At 38.4% G+C, this 23468-nt stretch overlaps 1 protein-coding gene across 1 annotated transcript; it reads left to right on the forward strand.

Moving 5' to 3' along the window:
- Window positions 1–668: 668 nt before the first annotated feature.
- Window positions 669–6673, forward strand: LOC107776117 (uncharacterized). Its single transcript, XM_016595949.2, has 7 exons — window positions 669–1316; window positions 2319–2454; window positions 2736–2817; window positions 5129–5304; window positions 5703–5840; window positions 5939–6078; window positions 6295–6673. The coding sequence occupies exons 1-7, from the start codon at window positions 1199–1201 to the stop codon at window positions 6570–6572; spliced, it is 1068 nt and encodes a 355-aa protein (XP_016451435.2). The 5' UTR covers window positions 669–1198; the 3' UTR covers window positions 6573–6673.
- Window positions 6674–23468: the final 16795 nt, after the last annotated feature.

Raw genomic sequence — 23468 nt, forward strand, 5'->3', positions numbered from 1 at the left:
AGTGTAAAGGTTGTTCATTTTGAGGTTAATTTAAACGGCAAAGGGCCAAATATACACCTTTTAATCGTTTGACACCTATTTGAGAGAATAGAATATTCAGAAAGAGAATTGTATAAGTTTAGAATTGATATCACAAATCATTCAAATTAACAAGATAAAAACTAACTACTTCTGGTGTCTACAACAACAACAACTACAACAACCCAGTATAATCGTGGGATCAGAGGAGAGTAATATGTACGAATACCTTACCCCTACCCTTGGGTAGAGAGACTATTTTCGATAGACCCTTGGCTCTCTCCCTTCAACAACTCTCCAACTTGCTCTTGGGTGACTCGAACTCACAACTTCTTGGTTGGAAGTGGTAGAGCAAACCGCTCTTGGGATTGATTATTAAATTGAGATATAATAACAATAACAACAACCCAGTATAATCCCACTAGTGGGGTCTGTGGGAGGGTAGTATGTACGCAGACCTTACCCCTACCTTGGGGTAGAGAGGCTGTTTCCAATATACCCTCGGCATCCTTATATATATTTTTATACATTTAATTTAATGACAATAATATATACTATATTTATAGTCGTTATTTATAAAGATGGATCATATACCTACTTTAATCGGTGAGGAAAAAAATAAAGAATTACAAAGGAAGAGTGAGGGGGGTGGGTGTGAAGAGGGGCTATATTAGATCTTGTTGCCGCATTGTCTTCTCTGCGCCAGCCAAGCCCTATAGTTCAGTATTATTTTTATTTTTCTTGTATTTTTTTCTTTTATATTTTCTTTCTAATTTTGCCCAATAATTCCGAGTTTTGATCTATCCTTAGGACCTTCTTTTTATATGAGTTGGTAGGGTTAGAAAAAGGTGTGGATCCATCCTTGAAACATCAAATCTCAAAAATTAGGGTTTCCCACCTTTGTTCATCGCGCCAGTTCCCCACCTATTATACATCTATACATACATATATTTCTCTATTTGTGATTTGTAGATCTTTTGATTTTTTGTTTTATCATTGTTTGATCCTTTTAATGTCACAAATCGGTCAAGGCAATTGTGCGTAATTTTTTTGTAATCGGTCAATTGTCGGTTTGTTTAATTTGGGGACTTTTTGATCAATTTCGTTTTTATCATATTCGGCGCTGGGTTGGGTTTCTCCTTGATATTATAATATTGTTAGGGCTTTTATTTGATTTAATATGGATAAAAAGAAGGCAGTGGCACCGCTTGTATGCCATGGGCATTCTCGGCCCGTCGTTGATCTGTTCTACAGCCCAATCACTCCTGATGGATTCTTCCTAATCAGTGCCAGCAAGGGTAATTCTTTTGATAATTTTATGCCTTTTGGTAGTTGTGGTAACTGGTAACATATTGTAGCATTGAGTGAATTTGACATAAGTGCGTTACATTGTCTTGATCAAACATTTTTCGGACAATCATGAATGAGCCGTTTGATTCTAAAGTGTGGTTACATATACTAGTATATTATATAGTATGTTTGTTGCCTTTCGTGTGTGTGTGTGTGTATGTGGGGGTGTTTTGGACCTAATAGAGTAGTATCAAATTTAGGTGTTTTTGGTTAACTCTAATTCATGTGTTTGCTTAGAGATTAGGAGAAATACCAAGAAGCAGGAATCTAAGAAAAGCCCAAAAGAGATTATTATTCAATCTAAAGGAATTTCTATCGTCTTAGAATTCAGAAGGAAAATTTCGAAAATGTTTTGTCTGTTATCAAGTCTAAGTGGTTGCTTTGAAATGCAAACTTGATTTACTTGCAGATGTTGTCAAACTCTCGAAATATAAACCTTAATGCTTTTATCGGCATTCAATTCTATCAAAAAATTACTCAGTGCGACGGTACTAAGGTAGGTGCGGGCATGGCATACATTATCATCTTAAGTATGTATGGCTAGTGTTTATACCAAATCTTCTAATTGTTGATGAATAGAATGATGGGTATTCTGCAGCGCATGGTATTACGTGTTGTCAATAGCCTTTGGATTTTATTCCTAGTAATTGTCAGTGATCAGGCAAACCATTTTGTGTATGCCTACTTTTTCCACTTTATTTGTGAGCAGAATGGTAGGTGAACCCGCATCTGATTTCTCAATAGCCTCAGATTTTTCATGACCAGTCTCAGGAGTTCAACCAAAAGCACAAAAAAAAAATCAACTAAGATATTCTTGTTACATTCTAACCGAAAAAGATTTTTTCCTGTTGCTCTTTTTCGTGATTTTGTCTAATATATGTTCATTCACTGCAATAATTATTCGTGCCGTGATTATTTGTTTTAACTTCTGAAATATTCCGGTCATGTAGATTCTACGCCAATGTTGAGAAATGGAGAAACTGGGGATTGGATTGGAACATTTGAAGGGCATAAAGGAGCTGTGTGGAGTTGTTGTCTGGATAAACATGCTCTCCGTGCTGCATCTGCATCTGCCGATTTCAGCGCGTATGTTATCTAGCGGCGTCATTTCATACTTTGGAATAACCATTTAAGCGACCATATTTATACGCTGACATCTGTCATTATAGAAGTGATGTAGAACAATAGAAGTGCTATTGTAGCATGTGTATTACTGGCCAACCTAGCATGTCATTAGTTAAAACAGGTTTAATAGCTAATCTAATAGCAGACACAGTAGAATCTTGCTCATCCTTTTTTAGAATTTTCCTTTGCTATATATATTATCCTTTTGTTTCTGTATGGTGTTTTATATTGGTTGTTTTCAGGAAATTGTGGGATGCATTGACTGGAGATGTTTTACATTCATTTGACCACAAGCACATAGTTCGAGCATGTGCCTTTTCAGAGGTACCATTACAATCATTTTTCCTTTATTGTATTATAGTTCCTTCAGGTTAGAGATTAGAACTTCACTTAAGTCATAGTAACCAAGTTGTGACAATGGAAACTCTGCTTATTTATTAGTTTAGAATGTTTGTGTTTGTGAGGGAACTCGCTGGCACTATGGGATTGCAGATGTAATGTCGCCTCAAAGGATTGAGCTATGAAGCCTGTGACTGTCTCCTGTATTAAGATATGGATTTTTAACAAAATACTGTGAATGTAACAGATATCCTTATAGAAACCCAATTTTAGTTGAACGATTACATTAAATCCCATGTTCCAGTTGTAGTCCTATCCTTCTCAGGTTTTCTCATTTGTGGTAATGCTCGTAAACTCACAATTGACTCCAAAATCGTTGTTGATTGTTTCAACGAAAATAAAGAAGCCCCTAAAATTACCCGTACTAGATCAACTTAGGGGTTTGATAGAACATCTCATTTTAAGATTAGTGTATGTGCTAACTTGCGCAGGGGCGGAGCTATGAAGCCTGTGACTGTCTCCTGTATTAAGATATGAATTTTTAACAAAATACTGTGAATGTAACAGATATCCTTATAGAAACCCAATTTTAGTTGAACAATTACATTAAATCCCATGTTCCAGTTGTAGTCCTATCCTTCTCAGTTTTTTTCATTTGTGGTAATTCTCGTAAACTCACAATTGACTCCAAAATCGTTGTTGATTGTTTCAACGAAAATAAAGAAGCCCCTAAAATTACCCGTACTAGATCAACTTGAGGGTTTGATAGAACATCTCATTTCAAAATTAGTGTCTGTTGTCACTGACCTATTAGTTTGGGAAGGGGTTTTGATTGATCAAAAGAAGAATCTACTTCAACCGATATGCCCTTAGGCACGGCCATACATAACATAGAAATCACACTTGGAAAGGGTGAACAATTAGCTAGAGCAGCGGGTGCTGTAGCGAAACTGATTGCAAAAGAGGGGAAATCGGCCACATTAAAATTACCTTCTGGAGAGGTCCGTTTGATATCCAAAAACTGCTCAGCAACACTATTGTTTATTTTTCTTCTTCTCGAACCGAGGGTCTTTCGAAAACAGCCTCTCTACCCCTCTGGGGTAGGGGTAAGGTCTGTGTACACTCTACCCTCCCCAGACCCCACTTGTGGGATTATACTGGGTTGTTGTTGTTGTTGTTGTTGATGTTGTCTGTGCTAACTTGCGTAGGGGCGGATCTACCTTTCCCCAAGCAGTGTCACGTGACACCACTTGGTCGAATTTTTTTTACTAAATAAGTATATATAATTAAAATCCAACAACGGACAATAGTATAATTTAATAAAGTGACACCACTTGACAAAAAACAGTTGTGTAGCTCAACCGGTCAGGTGCTTCAATTTTCTTGAAGATGTCACTAGTTCGAATCCTGGTAGCTTCATTTTTGTTTTAAATTTTGTGTGCCTCATCTAGAGATAAAAAGTATGTCGAGGTTTAAACCATTGACCTTAAAGCATTAATATTACACTAAACCAATAGATCAAGAGTCACATTTGCATATTTTATGGAACAATAATTATCTGACTTATATTATAAGTTGGGCTATTTTGAGGGTTCATCTTCTTTCTCAGCTTTGAAAAGTTGATTAAGAACAATTTACAGAATCGAATGAAGGGTAGGTTTTTGTGTGATTACTACTTGGTGTTCTATATATAAAAAAGTATTTGGTATTATTTCTAATGAGGTTATGTTGGGTACATTCCAAAAAATAAAAATTCATATCTATTAATATAATTGAGTTATGTTTAATAAAAATAATTTGAATTATATTTTTTAAGTATACTGTTATAGTGAATTATTATTTGTTTATTGTTTAAAATTGTGACACAGTTTATGAAAAATCCTGCGTACTCCACTGAACTTGCGTGCACCTCGACTATTAAACCGGGAATTTTTTACCTCCCACTAATAATTCTTTCAACCAAGGCTTGGACATATTGCTAGAAATCACTTGTCATCTTTAGCCTCTGCTAGGATATAAATCTTGGTCTCCAATGGATTTCATCCCTCATTGATCGCTAGGCCACATCCTTGGGTGCTAATAGAAAACCTCCTTATTTTAGCCTAAGAAAAATAAAAAGCAGTGAATGCCAAATTCAATTACTGTTGAGTCATGAGACGCTGCTTCCATTGGATTACAAAGTTTTATTGCAGTGTTAAAAGAATATACATTGTCTAAGGTTCTGAGTATTCTTCTGTATTCAATCTCTTGTGTTTTGATAGTTTATTTGAACTACTATTGTGTCATGACTTTGTAGGATACACATCTGTTACTCACTGGTGGTTTTGAAAAAATTCTTCGGATATATGATCTAAACCGACTCGATGCACCTCCAAGGGAAATTGACAGCTCTCCTGGTTCAGTTAGGACAGTTGCTTGGTTACACAGTGATCAAACTTTATTGAGTTCCTCCGGTGATGCAGGTGGATTGAGGTAGACCTGCTGAGTTTGATAACTCTGGTTGTACTGTTTTGTTCATTTCATTCTTCTTCTGGTTGTATTATTCACGTGGCCAGTGTTCACGATTACTTAAAGTTATCGAGTAACTCTTCATGCCTTGTTAAATCTAGCGTTGCATTGATCAAAGCTCAAATGCTTAATAGATTGGATGCCATTTTGTTAGCCTGTAGGTCTCTTGGATTTGTATCTTGGCTTATTGCAAAATTATCGGATAGCTATAAAGGCCACACATATGGTTCATATTTCTGTCATGAACTTTCTCTTTCCCTGTGTACGAGTCCCTGGGCTGCAAGGGAATGCTAATTTCTTTCCCAACTTTCCTGCATCACTCTGTTCACTATCTTAATTTTGATTGAATTCATGTAACCTAGGTTATGGGATGTGAGGAGTGGCAAAGTTGTTCAAACCCTTGAAACCAAGTTTCCTGTAACGAGTGCTGAAGTAAGTCAGGATGGTCGATACATAACAACAGCTGATGGTTCCTCTGTCAAGTTTTGGGATGCTAACCAGTGAGTATTATCTTTCATTCTTACTGACAAAAAAAAAGATGTAAATACGGAATTTTTCCATGGCTTACATTGCTTTTTAATCTTTTTTTCTAAAACAGCTTTGGATTGGTGAAGAGCTATGACCTGCCCTGCAAAGTTGAATCTGCTTCATTGGAACCAAAGTTTGGTAATAGGTTCATTGCTGGAGGAGAAGATATGTGGGTTCATGTCTTTGATTTTCACACTGGAGAGGAAATTGGTAGGTGCTGTGGGTTCGTAAATGTTTAGAAATTTAGTTGCTTTGTAGTCCTGTTTATATATGCTCTGATCATTGTCTTTGTTTATGTGTTCCCTTTTACCAGTGATTTTTCCAGAATTTGCTTGTTCTTAACTTAACTAGGGGTTTATGCTTTTTCTTATACGTAGTTGGTTCAAGCTTTAACCATATTCTATATCCTATTTTTCTACAACATAGGATGCAACAAGGGACACCATGGTCCTGTGCACTGTTTGCGGTTCTCTCCAGGAGGTGAATCCTATGCCTCAGGATCTGAAGATGGGACTATCAGAATATGGCAGCTTGGGCCACTTGGTCAGAATGAGGACAACTCCACAGCAAACGGGTCTATTTTAAATGCCAAGGATGACATGGGTGAGGTGACCCAAAAGATTGAGGAGTTGGATGTTTCAGAAGCAAAGAAGACTGAAGAGACGCAGATTGATGGTGCGGTGGAGAAGGCTGCTGATGCCTGATTAGGAATTTAAGGGTTTTGTATGGTTTTGCCTCTTGGAAAGCTGTGACTGGCTTGACTTCTGAGGTTTTTGCTTATGAAATATAATTAAGCTTTTAAAAAGTGCTACGTATTGTTTGCTTGGCTGTGTGTTCACCTAATGGTTTATTATCTTTGGTGTGGTTCTCTCTGCAGTTCTCTTCTCAGGTTTCTGTCGTCCTTGGACTTGAAATTGCTTTTAGAAACAGGTAGGAGGTCCGAGCCAGAATATCCAGACCTAGTACATTAATAAGAAAAAGTAACACTGACAAGGCTATAACTCAAGGACATTATAAGCTTTAAAAATGCAGCGTTGTGTCTGTTTGTTTCAGTGAGCGACAGATTTGATACGTAATGATTTATCTTCGTGCATTGCTTGGATTTGAGATTCAACTATCTTTGGTAAAGAAACGTTCTCTGCTAAATAGTGTAATTATTCTCTTACTGGCCACCCTCGTCTGTTTGTTTGGGGAAGAGGGGTTGGGAATCCGTACTTTTGTAACCTAGGTTGGGGAGCTTTTAAGGGGGGTTGGTTTTTTCTAATGTCAATTGGGTTTGGTCAGGGTAATTTATTTGTCAAAAATGATAATTTAGAAAATTAAGTGGAAGTTGAACGATTTTGTGGTTAGAAAAATAAGTTTGATCATTTTCCTCTAATTGTACTATAAGTTGAGCGATATTCTGTGTTGATGTAATTAACCCTGTTTAGGGGAATGAGGATAAACTTTTAAGTTTGATACACTGTCAAATAGTTAAAAATGTCTCTTTTACTTTAAAATGTCTAAATACAGTGATAAATATCTGCAATGCAGCATATGTCTAACTGTAGACGAAATCAAATTGCTAGAATGCACATCACAGAATAGTGCAAAGAGCTTCCTGCGAGATAAAAAAAAATATAAGCAATTTAATAAAACATGAACAAGAAATAGAGATAGAGAGAATGAAGATATTTTTTTTCTTCAATTGTGTGTATTTTCCTAATGCCTCTATATAGGCATGAAAAGTGAAGGAAAATATGTCATTGAATATGTCATTAAACATTTAAGATGGAGATCATGGAAGAAGATAATGGAGGAAGAGTAGACATCTACCATAATTTAATTTTCTTATAACACTCCCCCTTGGATGTCCATAGATAATGTACCTCGTTAAAACCTTATTAGGAAAAAACGCTATGGGAAAAAAATCCCAGTGAAGGAAAAAGAGTACACATGTTAAGAAATACGCCTTTTGGTTGCCTCGTTAAAAACCTTGCAAGGAAAACCCTGTGGACAAAACCTTATAAGGGAAAAAGAGTACAACATATATTAACTCCCCCTGATGAGAGCATCAATTCACATCCTTGAGCCTTCACATCCCACACTTGTACACTAGTTTCTTGAAGGTTGACGGCGGTAGAGATTGGTGAACAAATAAGCCATATTATTATTTGAACGAATCTGTTGCACATTGATATTACCATTCTTTTGAAGATCCTGTGTGAAAAATAACTTTGGTGAAATGTGCTTTGTCCTATCTCCTTTTATGAATCCTCCCTTCAATTGGGCTATGCATGCTGCATTGTCTTCATACAAAATTGTGGGTAGTTTGTTACACTTCAAACCACATTTGTCTCTAATAAGATGTATTATAGACCTCAATCATACACATTCTCGACTTGCTTCATGAATAACAATTATCTCAGCAATGATTAGATGACGTAGCCATGATTGATTGCTTAGTCGATCGCCAAGATATGGCAGTGCCTCCACATGTAAACATATAGCTTGTTTGAGATCAGCCTTGTGTGGATCAGATAAATACCCAGTATCTGCATAACCAACAAGATCGGGACTGCAATCATTGCCATAAAATAATCACATATCGGTAGTTCCTTTTACCGTAGTATGTGTTTGATTCCATTCCAATGTCTCCTTGTAGGAGCAGAGCTATATCTTGCTAAGACATTAATTGAAAACGTTATGTCAGGCCTTATAGTATTAGCAAGATACATTAGTGACCAATTGCACTAAGATATGGTACTTCAGGACCAAGAAACTCTTCATTATTTTCATGAGGTAGGACTGGATCTTATTTATATCGAGTGATCTCACAACCATCAGGGTACACAATGGATGTGTATTATCCATATAGAATCGCTTTAAAATCTTTTCAGTGTATGCTGATTGATGGACAAAAAATCCATTTTTCATATACTCAATTTGTAGACCAAGACAAAATTTTGTCTTTCCGAGATCTTTCATTTCAAATTATTTCTTAAACAGTCTACTGCTTTAGGAAGCTCCCCAGGAGTTCCAATGATATTTAAATCATCAACATACACGACGATTATAACAAATTCAGATCCAGACCTTTTTATAAAGACACAAGGACAAATTGGATCATTCTTGTACCCTTCTTTCAACAGGTATTCACTCAGGCGATTATACCACATACGACCTGATTGTTTCAATCCGTATAAAGATTTCTGAAGCTTTATTGAACAAATTTTTTGGAAACCTTAATATGCTTCAGAGCAATTTAAATCCTTCAATGATTTTCATTATACGCATATCAAGTTTTTCATATATTGCCAGATTAAAACCTGAAATGACTACATCCACCACAGGAGAACATGTCTCTATATAATCAATGCCAGGATATTTACAAATCTTCTTGTGATACAAGTTGTCTTTATGTCCATCGACTTGATTTTTTTTTCCGTACATGAACATATTTATACCTCCAATGGCTTTATACTTTCAGGTGTTGGGACTATCCGTTCAACTTCACATTTTTCAGGTGAAGTCAATTTTCATTACGTATTTTTCATTTGGCCAATCATTTATCTGTCCAAATTTGATGACAGATTTGAGCTCAAGATCCTTATCAATATTAATAATATTGAGCGCTACATTATGTCACGACCCAAAATCTATTAAAGGTCGTGATGGCGCCGGACTCCGTTATTAGGCAAGCTAAAAATAAATACTTAATTTGGTTCTCATTTTAATATTTTTGAAATCATATTTTCTTCAATTAAATAGTAAAAGATGAAATTTACAGAGTAAATAATAATATTTTTAACAATTTCCATACAGGACAACCCCTAATCACCCCAAAATCCGGTGTCACAAGTGCATGAGCATCAACTAGGAATGTAAAATAAAATACAACATCTGTCCAGAATACAAATTGGACAGAAAAAAATATAAATACTCTGAAGAAGACTCTACTGGATGCGGATCATAGTATAGAGTGCAGCTCACCTAAATCCCCGCTATAACCGCGCCTCTGCTCTCACAAGGCCACTAGACATATATGTACCTGCACAACAATGTACAACAAGTATAGTATGAGTATGTAAATCAACGCGTACCCAGTAAGTATCCCACCTAACCTCGAAGAAATAGTGACGAGGGGTCGGCTCAGACACTTACTATGGGCTATACATAAAATACCAATGATATAATTTAACATGGATTACGTAGAACGACTGTAAGCTCAATATCATGAAATATCTAAACAATTCTTTTGTTAATAAGAAATTTTCAAATTTACTTTTCATCGTTTATCATTTTGTATCTCGGGCCAATGAAGCAATATCAATTATCATAAGTTCCAAAGCAAACAATTCAATCAGGCGCAAATCATGTCGAGGTCGTACGACCCGTTCCAACATAAATATTTAAACTGTGCATTGCCGAGGGTCGAACGACGCGAACCATAGATGCATCTATATGCTACCAAGGCGTTCGACCCGCTCCATAAAGAGAAAATACATTAAACAACCAATTCAAGATTTATTAAGAGGCGAATATTTAAAAATTTTCAAATTCCCATTTAACGGTCAAGTAAATAAAGTTTAACCTTTTTACAATTCCTTTATCGAGTTTCTAAATATTTTAAACAATTAATTTAACAAGTAGGGCACAACATCGCAAGTACAACATGATATGGATCCTAGACTACCCATACATAAGCATAATAGTAGCTACGCACGGACTCTCATCACCTCGTGCGTACGTAGCCCCCACAAATAGGAGCACATAATGATTTGATTCATCTATGAGGTTAATTCCCTCTTACAAGGTTAGAAAGGAGACTTACCTCACTGCGAAATTCCATAACCGGCTCCAAAGCCTCTCTAATAACTCAAACCGATGCTGTCGCTCCAAACTAGTCAATTAAGATGCAACCCAATCAATATGTACTCTAATACTCATAATTAATCGATTTATAATAAATTTCCAACTCCGCTCGAAAAATCGATAAAACAACCCTCGGGCCCACGTGCCCGGATTCCAAAAAATTTCAAAGATAAACTTTACACATAACCTCACGAACTCAAATATATAATTTATTCTCAATTCAATGCCCAAATTCGTGGTCAAAATCCAAAAATACCAAATTCTAGATTTTCTACCAAAACCCCGAATTTCCACAAATTTCCATGCTTGAATCTATGTATAAATCTTGTATTTAACTCACAATACGCGGGAATCACTTACCTTGACATAGATGATGAAAATCCCTCCTTGAAGCTCTCCAAAATCACCCCAACCAAGTGAAAAATGAGAGAAAAAGAACCAAATCCCGCTCTTAAAACGATTCTGCCCATCGATTTTTCGCACCTGCGGAACAGTAGCCGCACCTGCGGCGTCACTTCTGCCACCACGCCTCCGCTTCTGCGGAACTCACCCCAAACACTAGGCCTCGCACCTGCGGAAAGATCCCCCGCTTCTGCGACATCGCAGGTGCAAGCTTCCTTCCGCTCCTGCGCCTTCTTCCGCTTCTGCGCCCCACGCTTCGCTTCTGCGCTTGTGCAGATGCGGCCAAAACACCGCACCTGCGGTCCTTCCCCTGGCTGACTTACTCCGCTTCTGCGAGCCCTAGTCCTCTTCTGCGGCCTCGCACCTGCGGCCAAAACCTCGCAGGTGCGGTTACACCAAGTGACATCAGCTTCAGCATTTCATAAAGCCAAATTCGATCCGTTAACCATCTAGAATTCACCCGAGGTCCCCGGGACCTTAACCAATTATACCAACACGTCCCAAAACACATTACGAACTTAGTCAAGGCCTCAAATCATGCCAAACAACATTGAAAATACGAATCACCCTCCAATTCAAATCTAATGAACTTTGAAGCTTCAAACTTCTATCTTCGATGCTGAAACCTATCAAATCACGTCCGATTGACCTCAAATTATGCACACAAGTCATAATTGACATTACGGACCTACTCCAACTCGTGGAATAAGATTCTGACCCCGATATCAAAAAGTCCACTCCCGGTCAAACTTCTCATAAACCTTCGGATTTCTAACTTCCGCCAAATGACCCCAAAATGACCTACGGACCTCCGAATCCACTTCCGGACGCGCTCCCAATACCAGAATCACCATACGGAGCTATTCCCAGACTTGGAATCCCAAACAGATATCGATAACGTTGAAATACTCCTCAAACCAATTTATATGAAGTTTCTTCCAAAATGCCAACTTCCACAATAGGCGCTGAAATGCTCCCGGGTAATTCAAAACCCGATCCGGACATACGCTCAAGTCCAAAATCATCATACGAACTTGTGGGAACCTTCAAATTCCGATTCTGAGGTCTTTTACTCCAAATCACACTTTAGTCAATTGCTCCAACTTAAGGCTTCCGAAATGAGAGTTTTCTTTCCAAATTGAGTCTGATCTTTCCGAAATTCAATTCTGACCACACGTATAAGTCATAATACCTAAAGTGAAACTACTAAAGGCCTCAAACCGCCGAACGACATGCTAGGGTTCAAAATAATCGGTCGGGTCGTTACACATTATATTAACAAGATCATCGACGATCATTTTGCATCGGTTCCATTATCACTCAATAAAGACATAACTTACCGAGATCTCAATAGTTTCAGGTACCCGAGCCTCTCCCATGAGGTCTTAGAAAGTGTTACACTATGGTGCTCTTATAGAGCACTTGCCTCCTTAGTATGACCATCTTTATTATTTTCTCCTCTCCTTCTTCAAGGAGTTTTATCTTTGGAACCGGTTGGTCTGTTATGCTTCTTGCGTGCCATAGACTCTGTCCCTCATGGACTTTATTCTATTTGGAGCATTAGCAGCTGAAATATGACATTTAGCTTTGGGTCAGCAAATGCGTCTCGCAATAATTTGCAAATGAATTATCACTTGAACTTCAAGTTCATATTTTCTTATACCAGGATCTATATGTATTCACAATAATTCATTCCACGTATCACTTTTTCAGCTGCCTATTTTCTCCCCCTAATGATGGGATCACCAACACATATCTCTAACCTTCTTTGGAGACTCATCTTTGTATTGTGGTGGAATAATTAAATCATATATCACATTTATATTTCTAGATAGAAATTATTTGGTTCCTGACCCTGAACTAATTGTGATAGGGAGAACATATCATAACTTGGCTAGATGTGTATAAGTGTTATTGTATATTAAATAATACATTACATACCAAATTTCGTTTTGGGAGTTTTGTTCTCATAACCAATGTTTTTAGCTATAATTGGAGGCATACAATTTATGCTAAACCTACTTGGATTTAAACCAGTATTATCAAGATAAATTATCATAATTTATATTCTGGAACTGTGCTCTAATAATTTAAGCAAGCAACCTTGCAAAAACCAAATTGCAAGTTGATAACAAATGCACATATGACCATAGAATAAATGCATCTATTAAAATAATATTATAGTAAGCGGTCCACATTGCAGGTGACTGGGCCCATATATTTATCACCTTTTATTCGTTCCAGAAATCAAGGGATTCAATCTCAACCTTATCTGGTATATCATGAGAATACACAACATAAGAGAATTTCTGAAGAATCTTCTATTTCATCAATATATGCTAAGTGAATTCTTAGTTAATCTTTGCATCATAATTGAACCGTGATGGCCAACCGGTCATGCCAACTAATATTTGTTTCAGTAAACCTCTAGTTTACTTGTGGCTTGTGATAGCATCATCATGCTTATACTTGTGTAGTACAAATAGAAGAAAAGTGAGGTAACCTTTCATATTTATCCGGTATGATTATAGTATATAAAGATATTCAATCTTATTTTCATTTATAGTCTCAATATGCCAACCACTTTGGCTAATATATTTGAAACTTATAATGTTTCTTTTGAGACTTACTACAATATCAATGTAGTACGAATTATACCAACATGTCCCAAAATACATTACGAACTTAGTCGAGGCCTCAAATCACGCTAAACAACATCGAAACTACGAATTACCCTCCAATTCAAACCTAATGAACTTTGAAGCTTCAAACTTCTACCTTCGATGTCGAAACCTAGCAAATCACGCCCGATTGACCTCAAATTTTACACACAAGTCATAATTGATATTACAGACCTACTACAACTCCCGGAATCAGATTCCGACCCCAATATCAAAAGATCCACTCCCGGCCAAACTTTTCATAAACCTTTAGATTTCTAACTTCCGCCAAATGATCTCAAAATGACCTACGGACATGCGAATCCACTTCCGGACGCGCTCCCAATACCAGAATCACCATACAGAGCTATTCCCAGACTCGAAATCCCAAATGGTCATCAATAACGTTGAAATACACCTCAACCCAATTTTTATGAAGTTTCTTCCAAAATGCCAACTTCCACAATAGGTGTCGAAATGCCCCCGGGTCATCCAAAACTCGATCCGGACATACGCCCAAAACCAAAATCATCATACGAACATGTTGGAACCTTCAAATCCCGATTCTGAGGTCGTTTACTCCAAAATTATACTTTAGTCAATTTCTCCAACTTAAGGCTTCGAAATGAGAGTTTTCTTTGCAAATTGACTCCGAACTTCCCGAAATTCAATTCCGGCCACACGTACAAGTCATAATACCTGAAGTGAAGCTACTCAAGGCCTCAAATCATTGAACGATGCGCTAGGGCTCAAAATGACCGGTCGAGTCATTACATTCTCTCTCACTTAAACATACGTTCGTCCTCGAACGTGCTAAGAACTGCTATGGAGTTGTCTGAAATCACTGTTTAACACCTCGTATATCTACCCGTACTACCACAACTCAGTTGAGCACATTAGATCGAGCAAATCTGAAGATCCTTCCCTTTAGGTAGGCAAATAAGCCTTAGAGCCAAATTCCAACATCCGAAATTCTCTACTAGGCCTACTTCCAACATACGAACACCATTTCAATCACTACACAATGTACCAATACATGATTGTATACTCTCACTGAATTCACACTATGCACCACATTATTCACATGACCATAATAACATCATCTGACAACAATAGCCGAAATATCACGAATCTGATGCTCACAACACACCTCATGACACACATATGTCTTGTTCCAATTATTGAAATGCCACGACCGAGAAGATGTGTAGGACTCATAGCCACCTGCCGAATTACAATTTATGGAGTCTCTCCTCCCGACAAGAACCATTACCTCATTCTGGACTGAATAACAATATTTACTCTTTAATATGCTTCATATAAACCTGATCGTACTGATCCCAGGCCCAATAATCTCGTCTCACCCAGTACAAGCTGCTCAGGCAATAAGCCACCTCAGACACTGCCAAAATTCTCATGTGATGCCAAAATGTGCCAATAAGCTACAACCCTGAATGTGATACATAAGGAAACGAACTCTGGAAAGAGCTACTCAACCCACGTAGCTAATTTAAACAACCGAAAAGATGTCATGAACTTTCCTAAAATAAATGAGAAGCAAAACACACAATAATAGATATGGGAAAACTATACTCAATATCACGCAGTTGCGGTATGCAACCCGACCCGCACATGATACCGTTGCGACGTGCAACCCAATCCAAACAATATATCTGTGGCGGCGTACCACCTGATCCAACCATATACCCGTGGCGGCGTGTCACCCGATCCACATATGACAATAAATAGGGAAGTACCCATCAAGCCAAAACGCTTATACCTACGAAATACCCGAATGTCAACCACAAGCACGCCAAGTGCACAATACCATCCCTGGGGAGACAGATAGCTCCATAAGCTACAAAACTCAAGCACAACTAAGGTGCAATAAATGACCTGCATCTCGAGAACCATCCAGCTCATATAATACCACAAACTATGCGGGATCTCAATACGAGTGCGAATAATTAACCGCCTCACAACCCACATAGCACAATAGAGAGTACACGGAAGGGCCGACATCAGAAATGACATCCAAGGCCCGAAGAACCCTCCAAAAACAACGCTATGCTGAAATGAACACATCCGGCCTGATATAGAGCCCACATTCACATTTAGATCCATCCACGGACCTCAAACCGATTCTGATCGTACCTCACTGGGATAATAACCTTTCAAGGATCCACAATAACCCCTTTCAAGGTCCATGACACACAAGAACAACCGTCAAATCCGGAACAAACTTCCACAGTCCACAATCAAATGAATCGAGCGCCCTTCAGGCATAAATTTTCAAATTAGCGATAGTACCACAATCTCCATACTTGGTTTCAATCTTCAATCAAGAAAATGACTACATGTCACACTTATATAATCTTCCTGTGGGACACGCTCCCACGACCTTCCGCACCAGACAACAAGTCTACACATCCATACCACCGGCCATACTAATGCTGTAAAGCAAATCAAGAATCCGCAATCAGTATGCAAAGCCTCCTATACAGGACACCGATCTCAGGTGACGCTAAAGACAATACCAACTTACTCTAACCATCTGAATTCCTTTTCCTGTTCATCCGAGCTTGTGGCATTCTTGTCAACATCGAACCGCAACCTTGATCCTCAACTTCCAATTCCCATGCTACTCACCACAATTAATCGTGCCAATACACAAGAGTACAAGAGTTTCATCATAACTCCTGAACCACTAATAAAATACACACTTCATCATATAGGAACCTCTCACTTAACTCATTTCAGGAGAACCATTGCAACACGCGACTGAATTCCCATGACCGCAGAAAATACAATCCTCAAGTAGTGGTATAAACCACCATAACTCTTTCGGGATCCATCTACATATAACAGGCCATAATACTCGAATGCCTCCGAATAAAATCAATTACGGCAACCGTCAAGCCTCTCACGTACCACCACAAGTCACATGTATACTTAACACGATGAAGGAACTGATCATTGCCACCATCATACCGATTCACCCATTGCTAACCAATCCGACTTCTTCTAATTTACCCTGGATTTGCCTTAGGAATAATAATAGCTCAATTTAAAACATAACGACCCCAAATTCGCACTCATCCTGAGTGACCTTATTTCACGAAACCATGTTGTCTCAAAATCCACGAACCATCACATACTTTCCTTGTGCGCATATTCGCATCTTCAACGGGTACACCCATTCTGAAAATTCTTTCATGAATCCGAAGTTATTTTCTCCCATTCCTCCAATGTCGCACTGCAGACCGAAGATAATGTAGAACACTCCAAGCCACTTTTCATAATCCACTGCAAAAGCTCGATACTTAACCATACCACGGACTCGAAATCCTGAGGCACCACACTTTAACTTTTGAATCCACTAGGACCATTGTTGAGAGTCACCCACTCTGTCTTGGTCCCGAATATAATCAACTCCAAGGCCCTGCTAGCACATGAACACTCTCTCAAAGAAGCACCCGACTGGATTACTTTCCTTGTACTTCACATCTACATGAAGCATAAACTCTGAGTTTTACCCAAGCCTGAACATGAATCGATAAGGCCAATTACAACACACATTTCTCAGATCCTTTGCTCAAATTACCACCGATGTTCTCTTTCTTTAGTCATAATAACCTACCAATATGCCGATAACTAGAAACCTCACAAGTAGATAACCATGCAATCAAATTGTAGACGTTGGGGCTCTCCCACTTAGCTTGAAGCTACCATTACATAACCCTGGAACCTACCAAGATTCCTTCTTCCTTACTAACATGACCTCGCGCAATCGACCAGGCAAATTCCTCAAAATCCTTCTGTTAATACTTCATGAACATTTTGAATCACTAGCCACATTTACATATCCAACCTCTTGCCGGATAGCCAGTAGAAACTTTCGCAGAAGCTTTGTCAACACCACGCAACCGCTATCCTGCTCACAGGAGATAATCCACATGTGGAAACTCCATGCCGACATCATCCAGTGCCGCTGCACTAGGTATAATTACTACGAAATCAGTAACCCATCCTGAGCCCGTGCTCACCCACTAGCTGTACAAGTCTGTTCACTCCTCATAGACATCAATTAAAGGTGCAACAATACATCCCAATCCAAAGTCCTGTTGTATCCTTCTTTATATCAAGCAACTCCTTTCTGTTGTATCCAACCTTCCTTCGTATAGCAGCCAATATTCCAAATTAAGCCCGTAGACCGAGTCGTTGTCCACCATGAATCCCAAATCACTCTAAACTTTCTCAAGGCGTGTAGTCATCCTACCACATAACCCATATACTGCTCTGTCACTCTCCCACTTTGGTCAAACTCACTCCTTTAAGAAACTACTCTACTCCTGTTTCTCACACTTGGCCTTCTAGAAGTTTATCCGCTGCCAGACACCTCCCTTGTGTCCTTCCTCATCCTTCACTGCCCAGTTATTGCCTTAAGTCAAATCCATCTCTGCAGCACTTGAACCAATAGATCGCTATCAATTTTAAACAAATATTTTAAAAGGCGTGGGCGTAAGGCGAGGCGTTTTACATATGCCTCAGCGAGGCGTAAGCCGCATAGGTATTTGATTTTTAATATTTTATAAAATAATATAATTACAGTAAATATTTATAAATAGGTAAAATTGCATAAAATAAACAAATATATATATATATATATATATATATATATATATATATATATATATATATATATATATAGAGAGAGAGAGAGAGAGAGAGAGAGAGAGAGAGAGAGAGAGAGAGAGAGAGAGAGAGAAGTCAAAACAATCTATTATACACTACTTAGAAGCTCAAGTAACTTGCTGCTATGAAGGAGAATGGAGTTCTCTTTTTATTTGTAAAATAAAAATTGATTATTTGTTGCTTTTGGGAGATATTAGCAGACTAGCGGACAAGATAAAAAATTGAGAAAGATCATGAATTGGGGATTCAATCAATAAAAAAGGTCTTGACTTTTAAATTTAATACATTTCAGTTCCTTTTTAGAATTTTTGAGTAATTACCAAGCTGAATTTTGAAAATTTGGGTATTAGATGAAGACTTATTCAACAAATTTTGTTTTAATTTGAAAAAATCTTTGGGGCTTACGCCTCACTAAAAAAACACGCCCCGAACGCCCGGGCGTACGCCTCTTGAGCCTTTCGCCCCACGGCATTTTTGGTGTGCCTCGTTCCAGGGATCGCCCCAAAAATGCCTTTTAAAACACTGCTTTAAACCCCTCCGAAGATCATCTTCCTCGAGCCATCAACATTAGAAATACCCATTTAAATTCCAGAATTACTACACTCTGTTGTCTCTGACAACCGCTTCTCCGGCACCATCTCACACTACTCTGCCCCGAAGGAAAATTGATGAAGACCGTGATACTGGCGAACCTTAACGCGTTCAACAGGGATGACGACACCACATTATAGATGAAAATTTTACCACACTCGAAAATACCAAGTCTCGTTACTCCATCAATCCAAACCTAAACATTTATAGTCTGATTGTCTTTCCTCCGCCTGAAATAATATACCGAATCTCTGAATTATGCACTGAGTAAACCTCCTTATAAGTCATTCACTGCCTCGACGCATAGACAAGCATCCTACCATTACACAAACACTGTGCGATAGCAACGCAAGAATCGTCATAAACATCAATGCCAAATCTCACAAGGTAATACTGATACTAAGATGAAACGACAGAACGACATTCCACAAGGTGACGACAATAGCCCAAAGCAAATACGCTGGGAGAAACATCCTGCACCACATCTGTAGTATCATTTAAATTCCTCGATTCCCAATTTATAATAAGCGTTTCACGCCGCGTAAGATTGAATAGGAAGGAAATGAAGGCACAAGCCTAACAGAAAATCAAATCACACGATGAGGAATCAAGAAGGGAAGTACTCCTAACAACCCTGTAGACTCTCGAAGATAAGTACAGACGTCTCCATACCGATCCACAAGACTCTACTAGACTTGCTCATGACTTGTGAGACCTAAGTGAACCTAGCACTCTAATACCACGTTGTTACGATCCAAAATCCATTAAAGGTCGTGATGGCGCCGGACCCGCTGTCAGGCAAGCCAAAAATAAATACTTAATTTGGTTCTCATTTTAATATTTTTGAAATCATATTTCCTTAAATTAAATAGTAAAATGTGAAATTTACAATGTAAAAAATAATATTTTTAACAATTTCAAAACAGGAAAACCCTTAATCACCCCAAAACCCGGTGTCACAAGTGCATGAGCATCAACTTGGAATGTAAAATAAAATACAACATTTGTAGAACGGTTGTTAGGAGCACTTCCCTTCTTGATTTAGCATGGATTACGTAGAACGGCCGTAAGCTCAATATCATGAAATAAGTAAACAATTCTTTTTTTAATAAGAAATTTTCAAATTTATTTTTCATCATCTATCATTTTGTATCTCACGCCAATGAAGCAATATTAATTATCATAAATTCCAAAGCAAACAATTCAATCATGCACAAATCATGTTGAGGTCGTACGGCCTGTTCCAACATAAATATTTAAATTGTGCACTGCCGAGAGTCGAACAACGCGAACCATAGATGCATCTATATGCTACCGAGGCGTTCGACCCGCTCCACAAAAAGAAAACACATTAAACAACCAATTCAAGATTTATTAAGGGAAAAATATTCAAAAAAAATTCAAATTCCCATTTAACAGTCAAGTAAATGAAGTTTAACCCTTTTACAATTCCTTTACCGAGTTTCTAAATGTTTTAAATAATTAAATTAACAAGTAGGGCACAACATCACAAGTACAACATGATATGGGTCCTAGACTACCCGGACATAAGCATAATAGTAGCTACGCACGGACTCTCATCACCTCGTGCGTACGTAGCCCCCACAAATAGGAGCACATAATGATTTGATTCACCTTTGGGGTTAATTCCCTCTTACAAAGTTAGAAAGGAGACTTACCTCGCTGCGAAATTCCATAATCGGCTCCAAAGCCTCTCTAACAACTCAACTGATGTCCGTCGCTCCAAACTAGTCAATTAAGATGCAACCCAATCAATATGTACTCTAATACTCATAATTAATCAATTTATAATAAATTTTCAACTACGCTCAAAAAATTGATAAAGCAACCCTCGGGCCCACGTGCCCGGATTTCAAAAATGTTCAAAGATAAACTTTACCCATAACCTCACGAACTCAAATATATAATTTATTCTCAATTCAATGCCCAAATTCGTGGTCAAAATCCAAAAATACCAAATTCTAGGTTTTCTACCAAAACCCCAAATTTCTAAAAATTTCCATGCTTGAATCTATGTATAAATCTTGTATTTAACTCACAATACGCGAGAATCACTTACCTTGACATAGATGATGAAAATACCTCCTTGAAACTCTCCAAAATCGCCCCAACCAAGTGAAAAATGAGAGAAGAAGAGCCAAATCACGCGCTTAAAACGATTCTCTCGAGCGATTTTTCGCACATGCGGAACAGTAGCCGCACCTGCGGCATCGCTTCTGTGACCACACTTTCGCTTCTGCGGAACTCACCCCAAACACAAGGCCTCGCACCTGTGGAAAGATCCCCCGCTTCTGCGACATCGCAGGTGCGAGCTTCCTTCGGCTTTTGCGCCCTCTTCCGCTTCTGTGCCCCACGCTGCGCTTCTGCGCTTGCGCATATGTGGCCAAAACTCCGCACCTGCGGTCCTTCCCATGGCTAACTTGCTCCGCTTTTGCGACCCCTGGGCCACTTCTGTGGCCCCGCACCTGCGGCCAAAACCTTGCAGGTGCGGTTACACCAGGTGACAGCAGCTTCAGCATTTCATAAGGCCAAATTTGATCAGCTAACCATCCGGAATCCACCCGAGGCCCCCGAGACCTTAACCAATTATACCAACACGTCCCAAAATACATTACGAACTTAGTCGATGCCTCAAATCACGCCAAACAACATCTAAATTATGAATCACCCTCCAATTCAAACCTAATGAACTTTGAAGTTTCAAACTTCTACCTTCGATGCTGAAACCTATCAAATCACGTCCGATTGACCTCAAATTTTGCACACAAGTCATAATTGACATTACAGACCTACTCCAACTCCCAAAATCAGATTCCGACCCCGATATCAAAAAGTCCACTCCTGGTCAAACTTCTCATAAACCTTAAGATTTCTAACTTCTGCCAAATGACTCCAAAATGACCTACGGACCTCCGAATCCACTTCCGGACGCGCTCCCAATACCAGAATCATCATACAGAGCTATTCCCAGACTCAGAATCCCAAACGGACATCAATAATATTGAAATACTCCTCAACCCAATTTTTATGAAGTTTCTTCCAAAATGCCAACTTCCACAATTGACGTTGAAACGCTCCCGGGTCATCCAAAATCCAATCCGGATATACGTCCAAGTTCAAAATTATCATACGAACCTGTTGGAACCTTCAAATCCCGATTCCGAGGTCGTTTACTCCAAAATCATACTTTAGTCAATTCCTCCAACTTAAGGCTTTCGAAATGAGAATTGTCTTTCCAAATCGACTCCGAACATCCCGAAATTCAATTCCGACCACACGTACAAGTCATAATACCTGAAGTGAAGCTACTCAAGGCCTCAAACCGCCGAACGACGCGCTAGGGCTCAAAACGACCGGTCGGGTCGTTACACATTATATTAACAACATCGTCGACGATCATTTTGCATTGGTTCTATCATCACTCAATAAAGACATAACTTACCGAGATCTCAATAGTTTTAGGTACCTGAGCCTCTCCCATGAGGTCTTATAAAGTGTTACACCGTAGTGCTCTTATAGAGCACTTGCCTCCTTAGTATGACCATCTTTATCATTTGCTCCTCTCCTTCTTCAAGGAGTTTTATCTTTGGAATCGGTTGGTCTGTTATGCTTCTTGCGTGCCATAGGCTCTGTCCCTCATGGACTTTATTCTATTTGGAGCATTAGCAGCTGAAATATGACATTTAGCTTTGGGTCAACAAATGCGTCTCGCAATAATTTGTAAATAAATTATCACTTGAACTTCAAGTTCATGTTTTCTTATACCAGGATCTATATGTATTCATAATAATTTATTCCACGTATTACTTTTTCAGCTGCCTATTTTCTCCCCCTAATGTTGGGATCACCAATACATATCTCCAACCTTCTTTGGAGACTCATCTTTATATTGTGGTGGAACAATTAAATCATATATCATATTCATATTTCTAGATGAAAATTATTTGGTTCCTGACCCTGAACTAATTGTGATAGGGAGAACATATCATAACTTGGCTAGATGCGTACAAGTGTTGTTGTATATTAAATAATACATCACATACCAAATTTCGTTTTGGGAGTTTTGTTCTGATAACCAATGTTTTTAGCTATAATTGGACGCATACAATTTATGCTAAACCAACTTGGATTTAAACCAGTATTATCAAGATAAATTATCATAATTTATATTTTGGAACTGTGCTCTAATAATTTGAGCAAGCAACCTTGCAAAAACCAAACTGCAAGTTGATAATATATGCACATATGACCATAGAATAGATGCATCTATTAGAATCATATTATAGTAAACGGTCCACATGGCAGGTGACTGGGCCCATATATTTATCACCTTTTATTTGTTCCAGAAATCAAGGGATTCAATCTCAACCTTAACTG

Source organism: Nicotiana tabacum, chromosome 4 (assembly GCF_000715075.1).
Source record: "Nicotiana tabacum cultivar K326 chromosome 4, ASM71507v2, whole genome shotgun sequence".
Classification (NCBI taxonomy): domain Eukaryota; kingdom Viridiplantae; phylum Streptophyta; class Magnoliopsida; order Solanales; family Solanaceae; genus Nicotiana; species Nicotiana tabacum.

Coding starts and splice junctions, on each gene's coding strand:
- LOC107776117 (XM_016595949.2), top strand. CDS start 1,199: ATGGATAAAAAGAAGGCAGTGGCACCGCTTGTATGCCATGGGCATTCT. Junction 2,818..5,128: donor GAGCATGTGCCTTTTCAGAG/GTACCATTACAA, acceptor ATGACTTTGTAG/GATACACATCTGTTACTCAC. Junction 5,841..5,938: donor AAGTTTTGGGATGCTAACCA/GTGAGTATTATC, acceptor TTTCTAAAACAG/CTTTGGATTGGTGAAGAGCT.